Below are 22,561 nucleotides of genomic sequence, written 5' to 3'. Positions count from 1 at the left end.
TAGAGAAATTGAAAATATCTATCTTCGGCGAATTCACTTTGCCCACGATCAACTGTAATAATAGCGCAGGCTCAAACCGTTGAACGACTTGGGTAGTCGCCTTCCATCAAGCTCCTCCAAGTGATAGGCCCCTGTACCAAGAACTTTGATAATGCGGTAAGGTCCTTCCCAGTTCGGAGTCAGCTTGTTTCCCGGGGCTCCTGACCGCCACTTTAGGACCAGATCGCCAACTTGCATATCTCGAACACGAACCCTACTATTATACTTGGCGGCCACGCGCTGCTTCATCGCCGTTTCCCGAATGTGCGCCTCGTCACGCGTTTCGGACAAAAGATCCAACTTCATCGCCATATTGGCTTGATTCTCCCCTTCAAAATCCGGCTGAGTCCGCCATGTGAAATTGTCAATCTCCACCGGCAACATGGCATCTACCCCATAGGTCATCCTAAAGGGGGTTTCTCTTGTAGTAGATTGCACAGTGGTGTTGTACGACCATAGTACCACTGGGAGTTCATCCAGCCAGGCTCCCTTAGCTTCCTCAAGCCGTCGCCTTTGTCCACGCAGAATTACCCTGTTCGCAGATTCTACTTGCCCGTTCGTTTGCGGATGCTCCACAGAGGCGAATCTCATCTGTATGCCCATTTCCTTGCAAAATTCCCTTGTTTGGTTGCTTGAAAACTGGGTCCCGTTGTCGGAGACGATCGCCCTTGGGATCCCGAACCTACAAACGATACGCCTCCAGTAAAAGTTGACTATCTTTGCAGAGGTTATTTTGGCCAGGGGCTCGGCTTCAATCCATTTAGTGAAGTAGTCCACCGCTACCAATATAAACTTCATTTGCGACCTGGCGGTCGGAAAAGGTCCTACCAAGTCCACACCCCACATGGCGAAAGGTCATGGGGCGCTCATCGTTACCAGCTCTTTTGGCGGTGCCTTAGACAAATCAGCAAACACTTGACATTTTTTGCACCGCTTCACAAAGTCCATACAATCTTTCCTGAGGGTGGGCCAGTAGAATCCCGCCCTTAACACCTTGCAAGCCAAAGATCTCCCCCCAATGTGGCTTGCACACACTCCCTCATGCACCTCAGTCATTATCGCCTCGTACTTTTCCGGCGGTACGCATTTTAGCAGTGGCGTCGAAAAACCACGGCGATACAAGTGTCCGTCAATGAGAGTATAGTGGCTCGCTTCTCGCCGTTGCTCCTTCGTGCATTGCTCCACTTCCGCCGGGTCCCCCGCCAAGATAGATAATATGGGTCCCATCCACGTCGCCCCTCTGTTCACACATGCCATGAGCTCGCCTTCAATGTTGGGGCACGCCAGCGTTTCCTGAATCACACTTTTGTTGTTGCCGGGCTTCTGCGTGCTCGCCAATTTGGCCAACGCGTCCGCCCGCTGGTTTTCTGCCCGAGGAACATACTCTACTACAACCTCTTGAAAAAGTGTCATCAAATATCGCACTCGCTCAAGGTACTTGATCAGATTGGGATCTTTAACCTGGAAAGTGCCCTTCACTTGATTCTCCACCAACTGCGAGTCCGTTCTTATCAACAAACTTTCGATCTTTACTTCACGCGCCAACTTCAACCCGGCGATGAGAGCTTCATACTCTGCCTGGTTGTTTGTGGCCTTGAACTCGAATTTCAGCGATTGCTCCAGTACTAGATCTCCTGGTCCTTCCAACGTTACTCCCGCGCCACTGCCACTGCTATTGGAGGATCCATCTACAAAGAGAGTCCACTGAGTGCCCACTCTTTCAAACCGATCTGGGATCAACTCTACCACAAAATCAGCCAGCGACTGTGCGCCAACCGTGCCTCGCTTATCATATTGCAACCCATATTCGGACAATTCAACCGACCAGGCGACCAATCTACCTGATAAATCCGGTTTTTGTAACACTTGTCTCAGGGGCAAATCCGTCCGCACCTTCACTGTAAAACTCTGAAAATAAGGTCTCAACCGCCAGGCGGTGACAAGGACCGCCAGTGCTGCCTTCTCAATTTTCCGGTATCTGATCTCTGTACCCTGGAGTGTGTGGCTAACAAAATAAACGATTTGATGCTCGCCATCCACTTCCTGCAGTATCACAGAACTCAGTGCACTATTGCTCACAGCAAAATACTAGTGCAGCGGGTGTCCCTGTATTGGTTTTGACAAGATTGGCGGTGATGACAGGAGTTCCTTGAGACGAACGAAAGCTTCTTCACACTCCGCTGTCCACTCGAATGCAACATTTTCGAAGACACTTGAAAAAAGGGAAGGATCTATCGCCAGACTTAGGGAGAAATCGAGATAGAGCAGCTATTCGCCTTGTTAAACGTTGGACTTCTTTTACATTAGAGGGACTTTTCATCTGTTGAATCGCCTTGCATTTATCTGGATTTATCTTTATCCCTCTGGATGTGATCATGAATCCTAGAAACTTGCCACCCTGAACACCAAAAGAGCATTTCTCCGGGTTGAGGCGCATATTGTGCTTCCTTATCTCGCCAAATGCTTCTTCCAGATCTTGATGATGATCCAAACCACGTACTGACTTAACGATCATATCATCAACGTAAACTTCCATGTTTCTTCCCACCTGTCCAGCAAAAACCCTATCCATCAACCTTTGGTAGGTCGCCCCAGCATTCTTTAATCCAAATGGCATGGTGCGATAGCAATAATTGACTCTGGCGGTCATGAAAGCCGTTTTGTCTTCGTCCGCCGGGTGCATGCGGATTTGATGATAACCAGAATAAGCATCCATCAAGCTAAGCAGTTCGTTGCCCGAGGCACCATCAACAAGACCATCAATGCTGGGAAGGGGATACGAATCCTTTGGGCATGCCTTGTTTAAGTCTGTGTAGTCCACGCACATCCGCCATCACGACGTTCGCCAACCACGTCGGATATTTCACTTCCCTGATGAATTCTGCCGCCAGCAGCTTGTCGACTTCCTGTTGTACCGCCTTCCCCTTGTCTCCGCCCAAGCGCCGCCTGAGTTGTGAAACTGGCTTGACACTTGGATTCAATGCTAATCGATGGCAGATGAAGTTTGGATCAATTCCGGGCATGTCCTTGCAGCTCCAAGCAAACAAATCTAAGTTCTCACATAGCAACTTTGTCAGGCGCGTCTCCTGCTCGTCTGTCAATCTGGTCCCAATCTTCAAAGTGCGATCGCCAAACTTTACCGCCTTTGTTTCCTCAATTGGTGTGGGCCTGTTCACTCGCCCCTCGCCACGTGGGTCAAGATTTTCATCCGAAGTTTGAATTTCATAACATCTGTGTCCGACCAACGCACTCTTCTTGCCGTACAAGTTGAGGCAATTATTATAACATTCCCTCGCCATCTTCTGGTCAACTTTCAGCTTGCCAACTTTTCCGTTGCTTAGTGGATACTTGACTGCCAAGTGGGCTGTTGAAATCACAGCACAGAGGCGATTCAATGTATTTCGCCCAATGATGACATTGTAAGATGCCACCACCTGGAGAACCAGATACCTTACCTTCAAAACCCTGGCACACTCATCTTCCCCGAATATTGTGTCTAGATCAATGTATTCTCGCACCATTACTTGCTCACCTGCAAAACCTACCAAGGTTCCCGCATATGGAGTCAGATCATTATCAGTTAGTCCCAGCTTGTCGAATGCATCACCATAGATAATATCAGCCGAACTACCCTGATCCAGGAGTACCCTTCTAACGTTGAAACTATTCAACCTTAATTGCACTACTATAGGGTCATCCTTGTGAGGTTTTATCCCCTCAAAGTCTGCCATCGAGATTGTTATGTCAGGATGCACGAATCCGAAAGCAACTTCATGAACTGAATTAACTGCGCGAACATGGCGTTTCCGTGCCGCATGGGTGTCGCCACCACCCCCAAATCCTCCAGAGATGGTGCTTATGGTCCCGACGGGCGGTCCTGAGTGTTGAGCGAACGTGTCATCAGCTCCTTTTGTGGCGATAGCCGCTGATTCCTGCTTTTTCTTTCCCTTATTGTCCGTTCGCTCCTCCTCCCGCTTATGCGTTTTTCTGTGGTCGCCGTTGTTGCGCCACTGGCCTTGGCGATTTCCTTGATATCCCGCCCGAATCAATTTATCAATCTCCCGCTGCAAAGTCCAGCAGTCGTCCGTGTCATGCCCGACGGACCGATGGTATTCACACCACTTCTTGGGATTGGCATCCCGTGGTTGATGCTTCGGGACCTCTGGCTCATCCACTAGATTTGTGCCCCTCGCCTCGCGGAGCACATCTGCTAGATCTGTGTTCATCACCATGTCAGCCTCCTCCCGCTGGCGATGAGACCTAGATTGCCAAGGCCGGCGTTGTTCATAATCATCACGTCGTGGATATAATTGCTCCTTGGTCGGCTTTAACACCGCCTTCCCTTTATCTTGTCTTTGCTGCCTTCCATCCCCCTTATCTTCGCCATTCTTATCTTTTTTCGCGCGCTTGGGTGACGTGTCGCCTTTTTCCAGTTTCGCGCGCTTTCTTTTGAAAGCATCGTCCTCTTCGTCAAGAATATAAGTGCTGGCGCGAGCACGCATCTCTTCCATCGAACGCGCCAGCTTGCGTGTCAACTTGCTGTTCAACCCTCCCGGTAACAAACCATTTTTGAATGCTAGAGCACAGGCTCGAGGCTCCTCGTCCTCTACTTTGACCGATGCAGCGCTATACCTTGCCATGTACTCCTTCAGTGACTCTCCTTCTTGTTGGCGAATATTGTATAGGTCATTGATCGTCACCGGCTGATTCTTATTCGCCGAGAATTGCACCAGAAACTTGGATGAGAAGTCTCTGAAATTCGAAATCGATCCGCGCGGCAAAGTTGTGAACCATGCCATCGCCGTCGATTTGAACGTCGATGGAAACATCCTGCACTTCACCGCATCTGATGCCGCAATTATCACCATCTTCGTGTTGAAATACAGAAGATGATCCTTTGGATCAGAATCTCCATTGTAAGAATCCAGAACCAACGTTTTCATATTATCTGGAATCGCCACACTCTCAACATCCTCCGAGAACGGGCGGAACTCAGCTACGGAATCCGCTTCCCTGCTTCCATCGTCTTGTTGCTCGCGGCGGTAGAAATCCAACTGAGCTTGTAGATGCTCATTCCGCTGCTGGATGTTGCCAATGCTGCGCATCATATGGCGCCATTGCTCCTGTGTCACCGCCGGTTGTTGCTCCGGAGCAGGTGAATTCTCTGGTGAGCGCTCCAGAGATCCGATCTGCGAAGGCGATGGAGGAGGTGGTGGTGATGGAATAGGAGAAGGCGGCACAGAAGTGCGTGTAGCCTGTACTCCCGCTGTTCGTATTGGAGAATCCAGGACAACTCGATGAGGCCGTCGAGGCGGCGAGATTCGCTGTCGCACTGGTGAATGATGCTGCTTCCTGCGTCGAGTCTCCATCCAGGAATGACACAAACTCGATCGAAAGACGAACGCCGGTCACAGAATCAGAATCAGAAAACTAGAGAATTGCCTAATCGTAATCAGAGATAGCTTCTTGCACAATCAATCCACGTGAATGAGAGTAGAAAGTTTATATTCCCCACAGACGGCGCCAAATGTTCTGGGAATGAACATTGAAAGAAGGGATAGTACCTAGAGAGTGGAAGAATGTGCTAAAGAGAGAATGAGAATGCTGAATTTCATGTGTTATTTCATAAAGTGAGCCAAAGTCCCTTACAATTGGTAACTACCTCCTATTTATAGAACTTGTACACTACCTATTGGGCCAATTGGGCCTCCAAGGCCGAGGCCCAACTTAAGGCCAGGGCCCCGCCTCGGGGCGGGCTACACGCTGGGCGTTGCCCCTCTAGGGGCTCGCCCAGTCCACTCGCAAATCCTCATTCCGAAGCCAATCATGCAATTGCAGAAGGCAGATTTGAGTGATAATGAGAATATGTCTATATGTGAAAGAATAAATAAAAAAAAATTGCAAGGAAACCAATGTCATCTTAGTGTTGATATCCTTGATATTATTTTTTTTGGTCACTAATATCCTTGATATTATGGGTGGCAAAATGGATTTGACCCGCTGGGCCAGCCCGTTTTGCCCACCTTTTTTGGTGGATTAGGTTGGGATTTGGAACCCAAATTTTAAAAGTGGGACAAATAATAAAGTGTTCAAGATCACAAATATAATTAGAGGTCTGTATTATGCTATCAATCAATTAAATATATATATATATATATATATTAAATTCTTTTTGTTTTATTTATTTCTTGGAAACGCATAGTTGTCCCCTTCATTATTAGCTGTTTTAAAACAGATACGTCGCATTAAATTGAATACTTTGGAATTAGGAAGTAGAAAAAGTAGCTAGCCCATATATGTGAATATGACAAAAATCCAACATATCTAAATAAGACAGTCCCCAAGAATTCAGGTACAAGTACTTTTACATAAACTAATGTCATGACTTGTATGATGTCACGAGGTTAGGTCAAGGGGTAAAAGGTATGAAACATAAAGAATGAGTGAGACAAATAATGAAGTGTTTAGGATTCAAACCATGAGAAATGACAATTTTTTTTTTGTTATAAGAAGAACTAATCTCATGATAAAGATGTTTTGCTGTGAGAATATGAGAATAAAACACGACAATTAGATCCAATCATAAACGGTTCAGATTAAAATAAATTAATAGTCATGTCACTTTGTTAAAAAGCCACACGACTTTTCTAAGTGATCACATGACTATTAATTCGTTTTAACCTAGACCGTTCAAGATTAGATCTAACAGTCACATTTTATTTTCATGTTCTCATATAAAAACTTATGTATATATTTTATTTGTACGACTTTTGTTATTTTTTCCAAACTCATTAACAATTAACCTTATCTTATTGCATAGACATACTATTAGTATATATTTCTCAAAAGCATGATGGAGATCCTAATTTTAATACGAGAGTTGTTATTCGAACCTCCACGTCTATTCGAACCCCTTTTAAATACTTAAATGCCCTTAATAAAAAATATAAATAATTCTCACCTCATCCTCACATTCTCTCTCCTCTCTCCTCTTTCATCACTCACCACCACCACCACCACCACAACCACCGACCACCACAACCACCGTCATCACTACCGACCACCACCACTACAACCTATCTTTTCCTCTCTCATCTTTCGTCGTTGTTCGTTTTCAGTTTTTTTCTACAACTAAACGCACTTTTAAAGTGTGTTACTTACGCACTTTGAAAATGTGTTACGGTCACACTTTAAAAGTGTGTAGTTAACACACTTTTAGAGTGTGAAGTTCGTAGTTAACGTACTTTTAAAGTGTGTTTCTGCAAATTTGTACATAACTGATATAAGATGATTTTTTAAAGTTATGAGACCACCACAATAAATTAAGATAGAATATTTGGAGATTTATGGTGAAATAAAAAAATTTGAAATTCAAAATAAAATACCAGATGAAGGAATTCGGCTAAATTACACAAATCTAAGGACTGAAGGTGCTAAGAGATCAATTACTTTATTTTTTTCTTCAACTTTGTAGTTGGTCGACTTTGCATCCGAGACAAAAAATTGTCCAATTTTTCAAACTGCACCGCTCCTGATTGTGAAGCGACTCCTAGAGAAAGAGTAGAAATTTAGAGATTCTGAATGCATATTTGAGCTCAGAATGGTCCTATTACTTTAACCAAGAAGTGACAGTCTCATATTCCTTCTCGAAATTAAACATGGAAAAAAAAGAAAGAAATATGTGTGTTTATCAAAGTGCGAGCGAAAAAATTTATAAGGGCATTTTCAGATTTTACAAATTTAACATGGTACGAATAAATATGGAGGGGTCCGAATAACAACTTCATTTTAATATTATTCTATGATTTAGAGTTCCTGAACATTTTATATCGTTCAAATTTTGGTGGTAAATCACTCAGCTCATATTTCAAATTTTGGTGGTTACTATCGGAGCTCAAATGTTCATGACTGTTTGAAGTAATCAAAGAAATCATGTCCCTTTCAAAAATAATCAGAGAAAGCATGTAACCATTTATCTTTTCGACAGCTTCTAATGTCGGGGCCCAAGTTGCTTAATTGTGAGAAAGTTTTAGATATTTATAATTAATCAATCGATCATTAGCATCTTTGATTAGCAAATCTAAAGGAATTTCAACTTCATACTCTTCACTTCCACTACCAACCTGATCATCATTTCCAATATGTAAACTCTTTGATTTCTTTTGCCTCATTAGTCATCATTGTTGCACTTCTTAGCCTCATGTTCTTTGTCAGCCTTAAAACATTACAAGATAATGATGAAGAATTTATAGTAGTTGCAACAACATCTTTCTTACTCCCTCCAGTAGTAACATGAGATGTACAACAAAGTGTATAAGCGATATTAGAAATATTACTATTAAATAGTAATTTTTTTAATATAATATATGTATAATATATATATAATATAATAGAAAAAATAATGAAATATAAAATATAGAGAAAAATATGATAAAAGACCGTGAGTAGTTAAAAGGGGTAGTTTAAGAATTTAATATGGATAATTTAGAAAAATATTAATGATATTATGTTTTTGCACGCACACTTTATAAAAATAAAGGAGCTAAGAACACATTTTTAAGGATAAGAGTCTAAATTGCACGTGACCCAAGCTTCAGGGGTTAATTTACCTTTTCCCTAATTAATATTCAATTTCATAGTAATTAAAAAAGGTATAACTTTGAAAATATATAGTTAATAATAAATAAAAAAATAAAATAAACTTGAAAAACATTTATAATACTAATTAGTAATTATTCTTGTGTCTCCGAATGATAGGTCAAGTGGTAAGAGCATAGTGACATATAAGTTGTGGAAGGAAAAATTTAGGGATCAATTTCAGGTGGGTGTAATTTATCATTCTATAAATATTTAAAATTTATATGCCAATAAATTAATTATTTAATATTGAACATTTAAGAATCAGACGTAATTTTTGAAGTAAAAGATAAAAATAAAAAATTGATACATCGGAAAACATAAAAAAAAGAATTTGAAAATAATGATTCATTAATAATTTTGAACTTCATAATGAATCTTTAAATTATTCTAAAAATAAACTCCAATCAAAGAACGAAAAGTTGATATAATAATTAATAAATTTAGTACTATGAATGAATTAATTTTTTTATTAAAATAATTTTATTATTTAAAGTATATATAATTTTCATTAACATTTTTAATGTTATATTTTTTCAATCTTCCAACAAGAAAATCCTAGATATCCTGATATATACGATAAATGTTTATTGTCATAAGCGTTTAATAAACGATTCAGCCAAACACATCCTTAATCCATAAAATTAAAAGTTCTTCAGGTTTAAGGAATTCAGAATCTGGCCATTTGTTTTCGTGGTTCAATACAATTCCAGAGTTAAACTTTGAGAATGATGAAGTTATGGTGCAGCAAAATCTGAGTGCCTTTGGACTTTAGCAGAAAGGAAAACAGTTGCAGTGCGGCTACAGAGCAATGCGGTGGCTAACAGTTTTTTACTATTCTCCTTGTTTAATTGCCGACACTACTTCCCCTAAATCAAACACTAATCAACATTATTTTAAAAATCGGAGACATTAACATATCATAGGAATTATCATTACAACACAATAATATCTCTATGTTATTTAAAATGGTGTATGAAAAAGGGAATATCAATGAACTTCATAAAATAAATATGAAGTACGTTAATGCAATAATGATAAACATAAGGTCTTACCTTGCTGCTGTCATTCGTGATTGTGTTCTCCTTTCCCGTTCTTTTCATTTTTTTCAGTTGCTGTTAGTTTGTAGAACAACAAATTTGGCTGCGGACTTTATGGTTAAGTTTGCATTATCTTCCCACTATTTTGTTTGGATTGAAGAATATCCTCCGTGTTTGGAGAGTATTTTTAGCACTAATGTAAGCTCTTTGATTGATTAATAATATTGAGCTACTTTTATTCCAAAAGAAAAAAAAAATAAACACAAGGGAATACAAGTACAATTTGCCCTAATTTTTAGAGTGATTATATGTAAACATTTCATTTTTATTATACATTTAATCAACATACATTGTAACACCGATTTTTAGTATTTATTGTCGTAAACAAAAGTGGCATAAAAAACGGCTGCTAACACATATGTCTATTGAATGTCTAGTAGAAACATACGCTTGAGAATCATTTTCACAACTTTAATACTTCTAAAACTGGGAATTCTTCGATCAATTCTCTCTCTTTGTTATCCTAACCTTCAAACCATCTTGCATAAGAAGCACAATCGAAAAGTTTGGAATAGCAGCATGACCTTCCACCGGATGAACACGATAGTTTCTCAAAACAGCAGTAGCAATGATCTTCAATTGAATGAAGGACAAGTCCTTCCCCAAACAAGTTCTTGGCCCTGCATTGAAACTAATGAACTTGTAAGATGGTGCATGAACAATGCTTCCTCTCTCAGAAACCCATCTCTCTGGCTTGAACTCCAAGCAATCTTTCCCCCACACATCTTCAGATCTCCCCATTGTATACAAAGGAATCAAAATCATTGCATTAGCATTAACATGATGCCCACTAGGAAACACATCAGATTCAATTGCTTGTTTCCTCTCAAAAGGAATTGGTGGAAAGAGCCTCAAAGACTCACATATAACACCATGGAGATAAACAAGCTTTTTCACATCCTCCACTCCTAGCATCTTTTCATTCTCCACAAAGTTATTATCTTTGAGTTCTTCAAGAATCTTGGCTTCCACTGATGGGTTTGTAGCAACAACCCAAAAGAACCAAGTGAGAGCTGAAGTTATAGTGTCTCTCCCTGCCACAAAAAGGTTGAATATTGCATCTCTCAAAAACTTGTCATCATGCACCACTTGTCCCTTCTCTTCTCTCATCAAAATTGTTAGAAAATCATGAGTGTCCCTTTCATTTTCACTTAGCTCTTTTCTCTTGGAAGCTATGCGTTCAAGGATGAATTGATTGAAGGTTGTACATGCTTCACTCATCTTCTTCTCTTCACCAATTTGAAACCATTTTTGCAACTTCCAAACACATTTTGGCAGGGTGTGTCTGTAGAAGATGCACTCTTCTATTTCATTGAAAGCCTTCTCACATGCAACATCAGGGAAATCAATTGAAAGACAATTAGGATCACATCCTAGAACGATGGAACATATGTTATCAAACGTGAACCGATTAAACACATCTTGCAGATCCACCTCTGTCCCCTGTTTCTGCACATGGCTCAGAATTGGAAGCAGAGTACTCTGCACCTTCTTCTGAACGACTCTCTCTTGAAGCGCCTCAAAGTTTCTGTTCTTGAACAGGGTGTGGAACAGAGACCTGTTGTATTTCCATATCTCTGAATCAGCAGTGAAAATTCCATGTCCAAAAGCTTCAAAAATTTCACGAAACTCAGGTCCCTTCACATAGTTATCAAAACTCTTGCTCATCATGTGGTGCACGTTGGTTGGGTCACTAGTGAGCATGAAGTCCATTTTGGTGAACCATGGTCCAGTGAATTCTCCAGTTCCTCCATGGATTTTCAGTATGTCGGTTACGAAATCGTGAACCCTCCACAGATTCCAGAGAAGTGGGGGTAACATGCCAAGGAGAGGGTAATCTACCAAGAGGGGGTATCTGCAACATTGTTTTCTATGAAAGATGTATAGAAAACAGAGGAGTGCTGCAATTATTGCTGCATAGCTAAGAATGGCCATTGTAAATCAACAAAGCTTTTGAGTTGGATATGATTGGGAATGAGATGTGGATGGTTTATCCTTATATAAAGGAAAATGTCTAGTAGACCACCCTAATGAGTAACACAAATAGAGAAAAGAACAAAAGAGATAAAAGTAATTGATGTCAAATTAATAATAGAGAAAAAGATATTGCTCAGTGTAAAGTTTTTTTACACCGTTAACCAATTAGATTTTAAAAATGTGTCATGTCAATTAATGAAATTAAATAAAAAGAGATTTTCTCAAATTCTTAAAATCTGATTGGTTAATGGTGTAAAAAATCTTTACACCGTTAGTACATAGAAATTAAACTGTTAATAATAATATGATAACTTTATTTTTAGGGGTTGTCTAACTTGTTGGCATTGAATTAGGATAGTTTCATAATTACCTTTTTTTTTGTCATAATTACCTTTGGGTATAAAGATTTCGTAATGAATAACTTTAAAAAAAATCATTTATCTCACCTTTATTTTTAGTAGACCTGTTGAATTCATATCGTTACCACGATAAATAGTGTTCATTGCTAATTAATTAATAATAATTATCATTGATTCTCCACCATTTATAATTGATACCTCCAAGAATCAAAAATAGTTTTATCTTTTCTCAATTAAGATTATTTTCTACCTTGTTGCCTAATTTGCAGACGAAAATTGTTTGAATCATCTAATGGGTGTATCGCTTATGAGAGAGATCTTAACTCTGTGTTGTTGTCTGTTGTCCTCCTTTTTGTTGATTTTTTTTTTCTAACTTAGCAATGTACATCTTTTTGGTTCCAAAAGGAATAACAATAAAGTTCAATTTTGAAATAATGTTTTTTTTTTCTGAAATGAATTTTGAAATAATGTTAAAGATAGAAAATTTTGTTTAAGAAGAAGGAAATCAAGATGGTTGTAGCAGATATTTAAATGAAATAGCTTGATCATAAATAATTCAATATCGTTTATGATTATTACTTTATTAGTGATCCTTTAATTATGATCATTCGGTCACTTGACGTGTTACTTAATATTTATATGATTTGTCGAGTATGCAGCAGTTTCTCGACTGCAAAACAAAATTAGCAAAGAGATGCACATTTATGTTATTGGGTTGGCCCGTGGGTGCAGGTTTGATTATTCTCAAACTTAAACTCAAACTTAACATTTAAACCCAAACCCCAACCCAAACTCATACTAATATGGGTGTAAAAGTTAAACCCAAATTCAAACCCTTGGGTTTCGAGTTACCCGAACTCAAACCCAAAACCGGATGTGAGCACCGAACCCGCAAAAAACTCAAAAATCCGACCCGAAAATAACATGAACATAAGCGATTAAACCTCATCAACTTTCCAATGCAAAGGAAAAAATATAGTTCATGAACATAAGCTGATAAACAACAGTTCATGGATTTTTTACGTTAAAGAAAACCCTACTTAGTAACTTTAATAATATATATAAGGGGTGGTAATTACATGTATAAGACTTTCGGGTTTGGGTTTGGGTGCGGATTTAATCAATCCCACACCCGAACCTAAACAAGTTTTAAAATTCAGGTTAAACACAAACCCAAACCCTAAAAAATCGAGTTTCACCCAAAATTTCGGGTTGGGTTTGGGTCGGGCCCGCAGATGTGTATTTTCTACCATCTCTATTTATGAAGTAGGTCAGCTTATCACCATGCGAGAAGAAGTAGTAAACGTTTACAAGTCTCATGTGAGAAAAAGGATTGCTGGTGTAATATCACCCACAACCAATATCAAAGTAAAAAAACATAAATCATATATTTTTTAAATATTGGTTGTGTAAATGTTATATTGATACTATATGTGAATTATTTATTTTTGTAATAATTATTATATATTCAAGATTTATATACTACAATCTTAATTAAAAGTTAAACTTATACTGAAAAATCCAATTCAATCAAAACCACAATAGATTGAATCACATCCGTTTATATTTGAATTTGAAAATAAATCAATTGGATGAAGAAATTACAAATATTGATGGGATTACATCGAATAACTTTTCCTTTGGCTTCGTTTGGATTGGGGGAAGGAGATGGAATGGAGTGGAATAGAGTGGATGGAGGAAGAGATCCATTATTTGGAATCTTTAAAATTAGATGGAACTGAATGGAATAGGATGATATACATTCCATCAGATATCACTCATTTCCCTCAATTTTGCTCCCTCCCAAATTGGGAGGAAAGGAATGGAACAAAAAAGTGTTAAACTATTTAATTTATGAAATTATTCATTTACCCTCACTAAAACTCTTTATCCGGAGCTAAGTTTTTTTCTTCCGCTCATATCTGCACTATTTGTTACTTCTTCACCCTGATATTGCTGCTCATATGTTGCCTCTTCATCATCATGCTGCCAATTTGTTTGGACAGTAGTTGAGGGAGTAAGTGGCTGCGTTTCTAGATGTATGCACGAGGGAGGAGGGTACTATTGTTTCTATTGGGGCTGGTTGTATTCTAGTGGATTATGGGACTTGATACAGACATATCAAGGAGGGTCATTGCTTTGAGTTGCGTGAAGATTGACAACATACCTTGGCATAAAGGTTTAGAATTTGTGCAGGACCTGGTGTAACTGCAATGGAATTGATAGTGTAAATTAGTGATTTATAGAGAAGGTAATATAAGAATAAAAACATTATAATTCATTGCGTTCCGTTCATTATCAAAACACTAGAGTGGTAAATTTGTTCCACTCCATCATAAAATATTCAAACAACAAAAATAGATTTTATTTCCGTTTCACTTTGTTCCGCTCCATTATGTTCCATTAGTCCAAACTAAGCCTTTAAAACCAATCCAATCCATCAGTGAACACCCCTAGATATTGTAAGGAGGTACCCAAATTAAAGGTGATGTTTACTTTTACATTCAATTTAGCCACCAATTTTTTTTGTTATATATATTTAAACTCACATTCTCTTTCATCTTATTTTAACGGCTTAATTTTTCACGGATTTGTCTGAATCACTCGTGTGGGTAGCTTAATTAACCTCATCTAAGTTGACCAATAGGATTATTAAAAAATAAATAAACTTTTATTAAATTTTAAATTCACTTATCTTGAACATCATTAGTCCACTTTGGATTTATTAGTTAAGTAACCATCGTTGATAATTTAGACAGCCCTTATTTTCTTATAGATAATTTTCATCCTTTTTCAATCAGATCATCTATCAGATATCTAATTTCTTTCTCTTCTCTTCTTCTCTAGATGTGAGTGGGTGTCAACAAATTATTTTACGCGCAAAAGCTATATCGTGAGTATAGAAAAGTACATCCTATGATAAGAAGGAAAATATTTGGTAGACATCTAATGAGTAGTATAGCCATCTTGAGTGGGAAAAATGAGAAAATAAAGAATTAATAGAGATAATATGTATGATGTTGTATGATAAAAAGATCTAGATAGAAAGAAAAATACAACATACATATAGAGCAAAATAAAATGTTTTGCAAAAAGATTATTTACCCCTCCCTCAAGCAAGATCTTGACTATTGATTTTAGTTTAAAAAATCAAAATTGTTGTACAAAAAATAAAATATTTAAAAACTTACACAATTAGTGACAGTAGGCTGTATGTGTCGTAAAGGCAATATATAAAATATACGGTTTACTATTTGACATCTACGTACCATAATTAAAGTGAAAAACTAAATATTTACACACGTATAGTCTTTACTTTAAGGATGAATGATTTTTTTTTTTATAAACAAAATTTTGTTGAGGAACTACTAGATGTACTTCAAAACCAATATACTAAGATGAATGATGATGATAAGATGTATTAACTATAAAATACAAAGAGTTAATTATGTATATGTTCAGAAGTTAAATTTTGACATACAAATTACTAGAAATAATACCCGTGCGTTGCACGGGTTTATTTACACTATTTTTTTTTAATATTGTATAAAAATTATTATAGTGTGATTAAATTACTAAATATAAAATTTATTTTTTATTATAAATATAATAAAAAACCATGTTGAGACATCAAAATAATAGTTTTAGTGTATTAAATTGCTCGTACAAAATATCTATTTCCGTAAATAATTAATATCACTCAAGTTTAGTAATTGATATTTAATAATTAGCATTGAATTAATTTTAGAAACTTTGGTTGTAACATATTCTATTGTTTTGGGTTTTTTAATCATAACTTATCCTTAAAAAATAATTTAATAATTTATTTATTTAATCATTTGAAAAATCCTTTAAGTGAATTTGAAATATTTTAAATCAAGTAATAAGGTTTTAATATAAGTTATAATAACATTTTTTATACTTTTTTTTTATCAAAAATGAAATAATTTTAACTTTAAAAATTATAACTATAATGAGTCATAATTTTAATATTTTAAAATACTATTTAGTAAACTTAAATTTATTCAACTTTTGTTATAATTATTTTTCTCTATTATGCATCCTCAAGTTATTGTTTTTGAGTAAATTCCTCAAGTTATTTTTACTTTTATATAATAGATAAAAATCATATTTAAAGAATTTTTTTCAAATAATACATACATTCGGTATAGTAATAATAAATACCATATAGAGACATTTTTTAATTTTCAAATATTTTTAACATTATATATTAATAAAGAAATAGTAATAATTTTTATTTGTTATTTTTTTAAAATTTATCAACTTATGATTAATAACGAAAATTAAAATAATTTTAATTTTAATTTATAATTATTATTAAAAATTAGTAAAGAATATAAGAAAATTATTATTAAACATATATTATTGTCATTAATGTAAAGGTGGTCAATTTCAATTATTACTATTATAAAAAAATCCACCTCAAGTTGTAATAAATTAATAAAATTTAAATAATTTAAATATTTAATTTTCAATAAGAGAACTTGAAAAGTTTTAAATTTTAATATTTAATTTTAAATATGGGAAATTGAAATGCTTAACAATTAATAATTAATATAATGAATAATAAAGTAGATGTAGTTTTTATTTTAGTTTTCAATTTTTTAATTTAGTGTATTTAATACAAAAGAAATTTGTTATTTATTTATGTATTTAATCTTACTGTTCCAATTTGCTTTGCATAAGTATACAGAATATTTTAGTAGGCAGTTAAATAGATTATTAACTTAAGAAATTTTATTATTAAAGGTATTAATATAAAAAGAAATTCTTTATTATTTAATGCATTTAATGTAAAAGAGTGCAAAAACTCAAGTCTCCTTTACATAAAGTTTTTGAAATAATTAATTTGAATATGGAATCTGAGTTTCAATAAATGAATGATATGGATCGAAAGCGTGTGTGCATGTGCATTAACAAGGGTGGTAATGGTATCTGGCTCTCTGCAAGTCTGTAACATTGTCTCGTACGGAATTATACGTACAAAGCAGAGTGTTGCAATTATTGCTACATGTGCATAATAAATATTTTTTCCTAAAATATAAATCATTTTTTTATTATTGACATATTTTGTTTTCCAAATTAAGTTACTCTTATATTTAATAGTACGAAAGAGATAATGTATTTTTGAAAAGTTTTTAATTTGAAGAGAGAAAGTCATGAGTAATTTATATAAGAAAGACAATAAACTTTTTATAAATTTATTGCTAGAAATTACTTTTTTAATCCTAAAAAATTGGATACAAGTGACTTAGAAATGAAAACAGAGAATACCAAAATGTGAACGACAGAAATTTTTTCCTTTTTTATAGTTAATTTGAGTATTTGTTTTGATATAGTTATAGACAGTGTAGTGTGGTCCACGAATTAAAGTTGATGTTTCCTTGCTATTAGATCCAGTCCACAACATGGCATATATTTTTTTTATAATGAAAATTGCATATTTAATTTTTTATTGTATTACTAATCTTCTCAAGACATTATTTTTAACACAATCTTCTTAAGACATTGATATAACATTAGGTAGATATCTGCCAATAAATTATTTTTCAGATACATCATACCGTTACAAATTCAAACCATCAACTAAATATTTAAAAAACTCAACTTTCTGCCAATAATATACTTTTAGTATAGAATTTGAGATGCAATAAAAACAGACTAGATTTTAACAGGCACATGCGTAAGCTCAATATGAGGCCCTCAATAGGCCATGCGATTAATTGCAGTCTGGTTTTTCTTGCCTACTTGTTTAGTGGTATGTTGCATGTAAACGTTATCATCAACTGTATGCTTTTGAGGGTGGAATTCTGATTTGTGGTGCAAGGGTAAATTTATAAAGATTCCAGTACAGATTGCAGGGGTCAATTAGTTGAAATCATTTACATGTGCAAGCTTCAACAAAATTGAGGGGTGGTATAATCAGAAGGAGATTGGATTTTAGAGCTAGTGGTATTTAGTGTGCTACTTTACTACTCTGATACCAGTTGATTGTTTTTATTTGTGTTTTGTTTTAATCTTGTTTCTTATGTCTTTGTATTAAAGGTTGGAGTACCCTAATTTGTACTCCATTTTAATGCATTTTTTAGCCTATAAAAAATCAATTGTTGACAATATCAAAGTCTGTTTGGATTATATGATGCCTTAATATCTCATGAAAACATCTGAAGAGAACTTTCACCTTCTGAAAATTTATGAAATATTAAAGTTAAACCGAAATCTATAGCCAATTGTGCTAACTAAATTTAGCTACTGAAAATTTTAATTCATGATTAATATTCCGTGCGTAAAGTGATGAAAAATGTTCTTAGTTAATGTGCACAGTGAAGAATTTAAATAAATTTGAAAGATATTTACATACTCGGATGCTCAGGCCTCAGTGATGGATAGAACATATGTCAATTAACTGATTTATGAAAATTTTTTTTTTTAGAGTTAAACCTGAAAACTGTCCCTAAACTTTGCCCGAGATATGATTTCCGTCCTTCGCCGGAAAATCTTCCTAAAGACGCCCTCAAATTACCTTTTTTGTTTGGAAACCGTCATTGCCGTCGATGAAGCTCCAGCCGCCGTGCCCACTTGTCAGTTTTCAGCGTATGTGGACATGCCACGCCATTTAATGAATGACGTGTAATTTTCTTAAAAAATAAAATAAAAACTAAATAATTTTATTTGTAATTAAGCCCCCAAATTTTTCCTAATTTAATTTCTAACTCTAAAACTAATAATCAACTAATTTTAATTAAGCCCCCAAATCTTTCCTAACCTAACTTCTACCCCCTCCCTTCTTCTCCATCGAATTCATCATGTGTGTGGTTTCCAATTCACATATGCAACCCTGATTTGAATCTGAAGCAGAATACGATATTTTAATATTTTAACATGGTGAAAGACTTCAAATCTTATTTACTTGTCAATTCTGTCGTATTTGTTTTTCATAAATAACTTAATTTGTTACTACTTGTTAAGAAAACATAGGTAGCGTTTGGTAGACACGTCTGAACGGAACGGAACGGGACATTTGTGTTATGTTCTGTGTTTGGTATGTTTTTCAGATGGAACAGAACAGGACAAAAGACTTCCCGAACAGTACATTTTGGTTCCGTTAAAAAAGGTGGAACGCAAGAGAACGGAACGGAACACTATTTAAAAATATTATACGGACAAAAATACCCCTACTTGATATTTGGATTCTCATCAAACTCCTCCCCTCCTTCCTCGTTCTTCTTCGCAAAACTCAAATTAGGATTCCATGTAAATCATAAATGAAATATGATGTTTCGTCTCCATCTATTGCCATGAATAATCAATTGAAAGCCAATTATATGTTTTTTTAACATTGTATTGATTTCATTTGATTCAATAAAGGTCTGCCCTACGATAGTACAGGAAAGAAAGAAAAGTGCATAAGAGAAATAATTTAAAAATGTAATCAACGATGCAAGTCCATTAATGGATAATTTCTCTTCGAAAAGTATTCACACACAGATTGAAATTTATCATTTTTCGAAAGAAACAAATATATTTTGAACTGTATCGATCTGTGCACAGTAACAAAACCCTGGGAGGCGGAGGAATAGGTTTAGAGGACTGGTGAAGGTAGAAGAAAAAAGAAGGTTATATATGTAATTAAACTTTTAATTCTGTTCTAATGATCTGAAGCTACCAAACACATTGCACAGAACATTATTGTCCTGTTCCATCCTGTTCTGTCCCGTTCCGTTCCGTTCTGTTCTGTCATGTTCTGTCACCAAACGCTATTATAGGCTCAGCCGCTCAGAGATCGTGTTATACCAACACATCGACGGATATTAAAGAGAAGATCTAGAGGTTCTCCTTCACCCAAACCAAAGAAAAGCAAGTAACATGTTATTTTTTTTTGTTACAGGAGGAAAAGAAAGCAAGTAACGTGTTATGATCATATGATGTGAATTTTGGAAATACTACCTAATGTACGTAACAATCTTTTCAATGGTATTTAAGTAATTAGTAGTTATACGTTTATTTTGCCTAAATTGAAATGAAAGCCTCCAATTGCATTTACTTGTGTTAATTATGGTAGTTGAATGAAGTGGGATAATGGATATACGTACATCATAATAAGTTGAATTATAAAACTAACTAGACAAGAAAAGTCAGACGTAGTTATCACTTATCAGTATTGAGAAGGGACGTTTTAAGGTGACTTTTAAGAAGGGAAATGATACATAGAAGGAAAAAGATTAAATTAATCAAGCATGACATGTGAACTGACCAAAATAATTGATGTGGCAAAATTACTTTTTAAATATAATTGCTAAAGTGGCAACTTAATATGTCCTTTAAAAATTATTACTAGTGGATAAAATCCAGGTGGCTTATCAAATAAAATAAAATAAAAAAAGATAAAACCCAAGTGATGATAGTTATCTTGTTGTTCCCCTCTTTATCAAATTTTATAAGTATCTCAACAGTTATTTTCTTTGGACAAATTTAATGGAATGCTAAAATTAATTTTAAGGTGGCTTCTAGGATGAAAGAGCATGATAGGTTTTTCACGAGCAAAATTACCTGCTACAGTAGGTCAAATTGACTTGTTGAGAAAAGAAAAGAAAAACACCAAAAGTCACAATGACCAGACAACCCCTCGCCTCCTTTCACTCCCAACTCATGAAGGCGTTGATCATTGACATTAATTTCTGGTAACATTTTTTTTTAATTATTATGTTTGAGGAAGATTTTCTAGCTATAATCAGTAATTGGATATTGAGGAGAACAACGCAATGATATAGCACATGAACAGGGATTTAGATCAAACTTTGATCCAAGATGCAGGTTGAAGAATGATTATTAGGACTTCAAATGGTGATTGTGGTGGTGGCTGTGTTGGTGATTATCAGGGCCGGTCCCGACATTTTGGAGGCCCTGGGTTAATAATAAAAATGGACCCCTAAATTTTTTTTTGGAGAAAGTTTAATAGGTACACTAAACCAAAAAAAGGCCTTTTACAGCGCTTTGGACCTCTAGCCACTGTAAAATAGTATACAGCGGTATAAAGCGCTGTAAAAGATAGAATTTTTAAAGCGCTTTTTTAGAGAAAAACGCTGTAAAAAGTATTCGAATTTTTGTTTGAGACCCCTTCTTTTTGGAGGCCCTGGGCTGTGGGCCTGCTTGCACAGGCCCAGGGCCGGCCCTGGTGATTATGATTATGGGTGGAGTTTGGTTTAATGGGTTGGTGACAGAGAGGGTAAATTGGTAAAAGAGAAGATAACATAATTGGTATTTTATTTAATTTAAGGGTAAGTTGGTCATTTTAAATAGTTAAAAGAGGTCTTTCACATGTGCTCTTTCATTTTAGTCGGCACCTAATTTTAAATAACTCCTTAGAATACTTCACACAAATTAAATGGTAACTGCAAAAAGTAGTACTATTGGAACCCACAACAATAGATCACCAACTATTGATGCATGAGAAATTGCTGCTGTCCACAAGTTGCTCTCCAATGCCACAAAAAAAATTTCATTATTAAAATATTATAATTAATTATATAAAAGTTAACATTAATATTTTGAATTTTTTACAATTAAAATATTTAAAAATATTATAATATATATAATTATTAAAATTAAAATAAATTATTTTTTAAGTTTAAATAATTATTTTTATTTTTAAGATTGTTTGGTTTGATAGAATGTGGATGAAAATCCAAAGAAAATAAAGACATATAAATTTTTTTTCGAAAGAGACATGTAATTAAAATTACTGTTTTAGTCTTTATATATTCATTTTTATAAATAAAACTAAAGTGATTTTTAAGTTCAAAAAAAAAACTAAAGTGATTTTATATTAAAACTACCATTATAATTGATATTATAGTATTTGAAGATAAGATCAACGAGGGTAGAATTGGAAGAGAGTTTTTTTTTGTCCTTATTCAGTTTCAAGCCATGAAAATTTTCATAGGCCCCATGTGTACGGTTTTACGATGTTTTACATGTCAACCCGACCCAAATTAAATTTTATCTTTTTTCAAAGCACCTGCTTCATTCATTTCCCGTTGTTTTTCTTTTTCCTCTTCTAAGGGAAAAATATATGCACAAGGAAAATGTTATGTAAGGTTGCACAATTTTCTATAATCTGTCTCCAAGGGAGAGGTGGGTGATGGGTTTTTCTGTGTGTAGAAGGGTCTTGTTGTTGCTTTGTGTATTGTCACTTTTTGGTTCCCACTAGGGTGGGGAACTTACAAACTGGTCCATCGGTGGACCAGTTTTTTTGACCGAGATTTGCAGGTAAGTGGGTCCACTTTTACCTTTTGTGGAATCTAGAAATGACACCTTTTGGTAAATACAGTCAATTGTAGACCCCTCAATGCAAATAAGCGTAATTAGTGAAATGACCCTTACCCTTAACCCAGTACCCTATCCCTAAGGGCAAAGCTCTTCTCTCCG

At 35.5% G+C, this 22,561-nt stretch overlaps 1 protein-coding gene across 1 annotated transcript; it reads right to left on the bottom strand.

Moving 5' to 3' along the window:
- Positions 1 to 10,020: 10,020 nt before the first annotated feature.
- Positions 10,021 to 11,763, bottom strand: LOC130739178 (alkane hydroxylase MAH1-like). Its single transcript, XM_057591413.1, has one exon. The coding sequence runs from the start codon at positions 11,709 to 11,711 to the stop codon at positions 10,218 to 10,220; it is 1,494 nt and encodes a 497-aa protein (XP_057447396.1). The 5' UTR covers positions 11,712 to 11,763; the 3' UTR covers positions 10,021 to 10,217.
- Between the last annotated feature and the right edge of the window lie 10,798 nt (positions 11,764 to 22,561).

The sequence above is a fragment of the Lotus japonicus genome, chromosome 2, assembly GCF_012489685.1.
Source record: "Lotus japonicus ecotype B-129 chromosome 2, LjGifu_v1.2".
Lineage (NCBI taxonomy): Eukaryota > Viridiplantae > Streptophyta > Magnoliopsida > Fabales > Fabaceae > Lotus > Lotus japonicus.
This window is presented reverse-complemented; position numbering and strand designations above follow the sequence as displayed.

Bases quoted from the DNA above. Each gene is read 5' to 3' on its own strand.
- LOC130739178 (XM_057591413.1), bottom strand. From the start codon at position 11,711: ATGGCCATTCTTAGCTATGCAGCAATAATTGCAGCACTCCTCTGTTTT.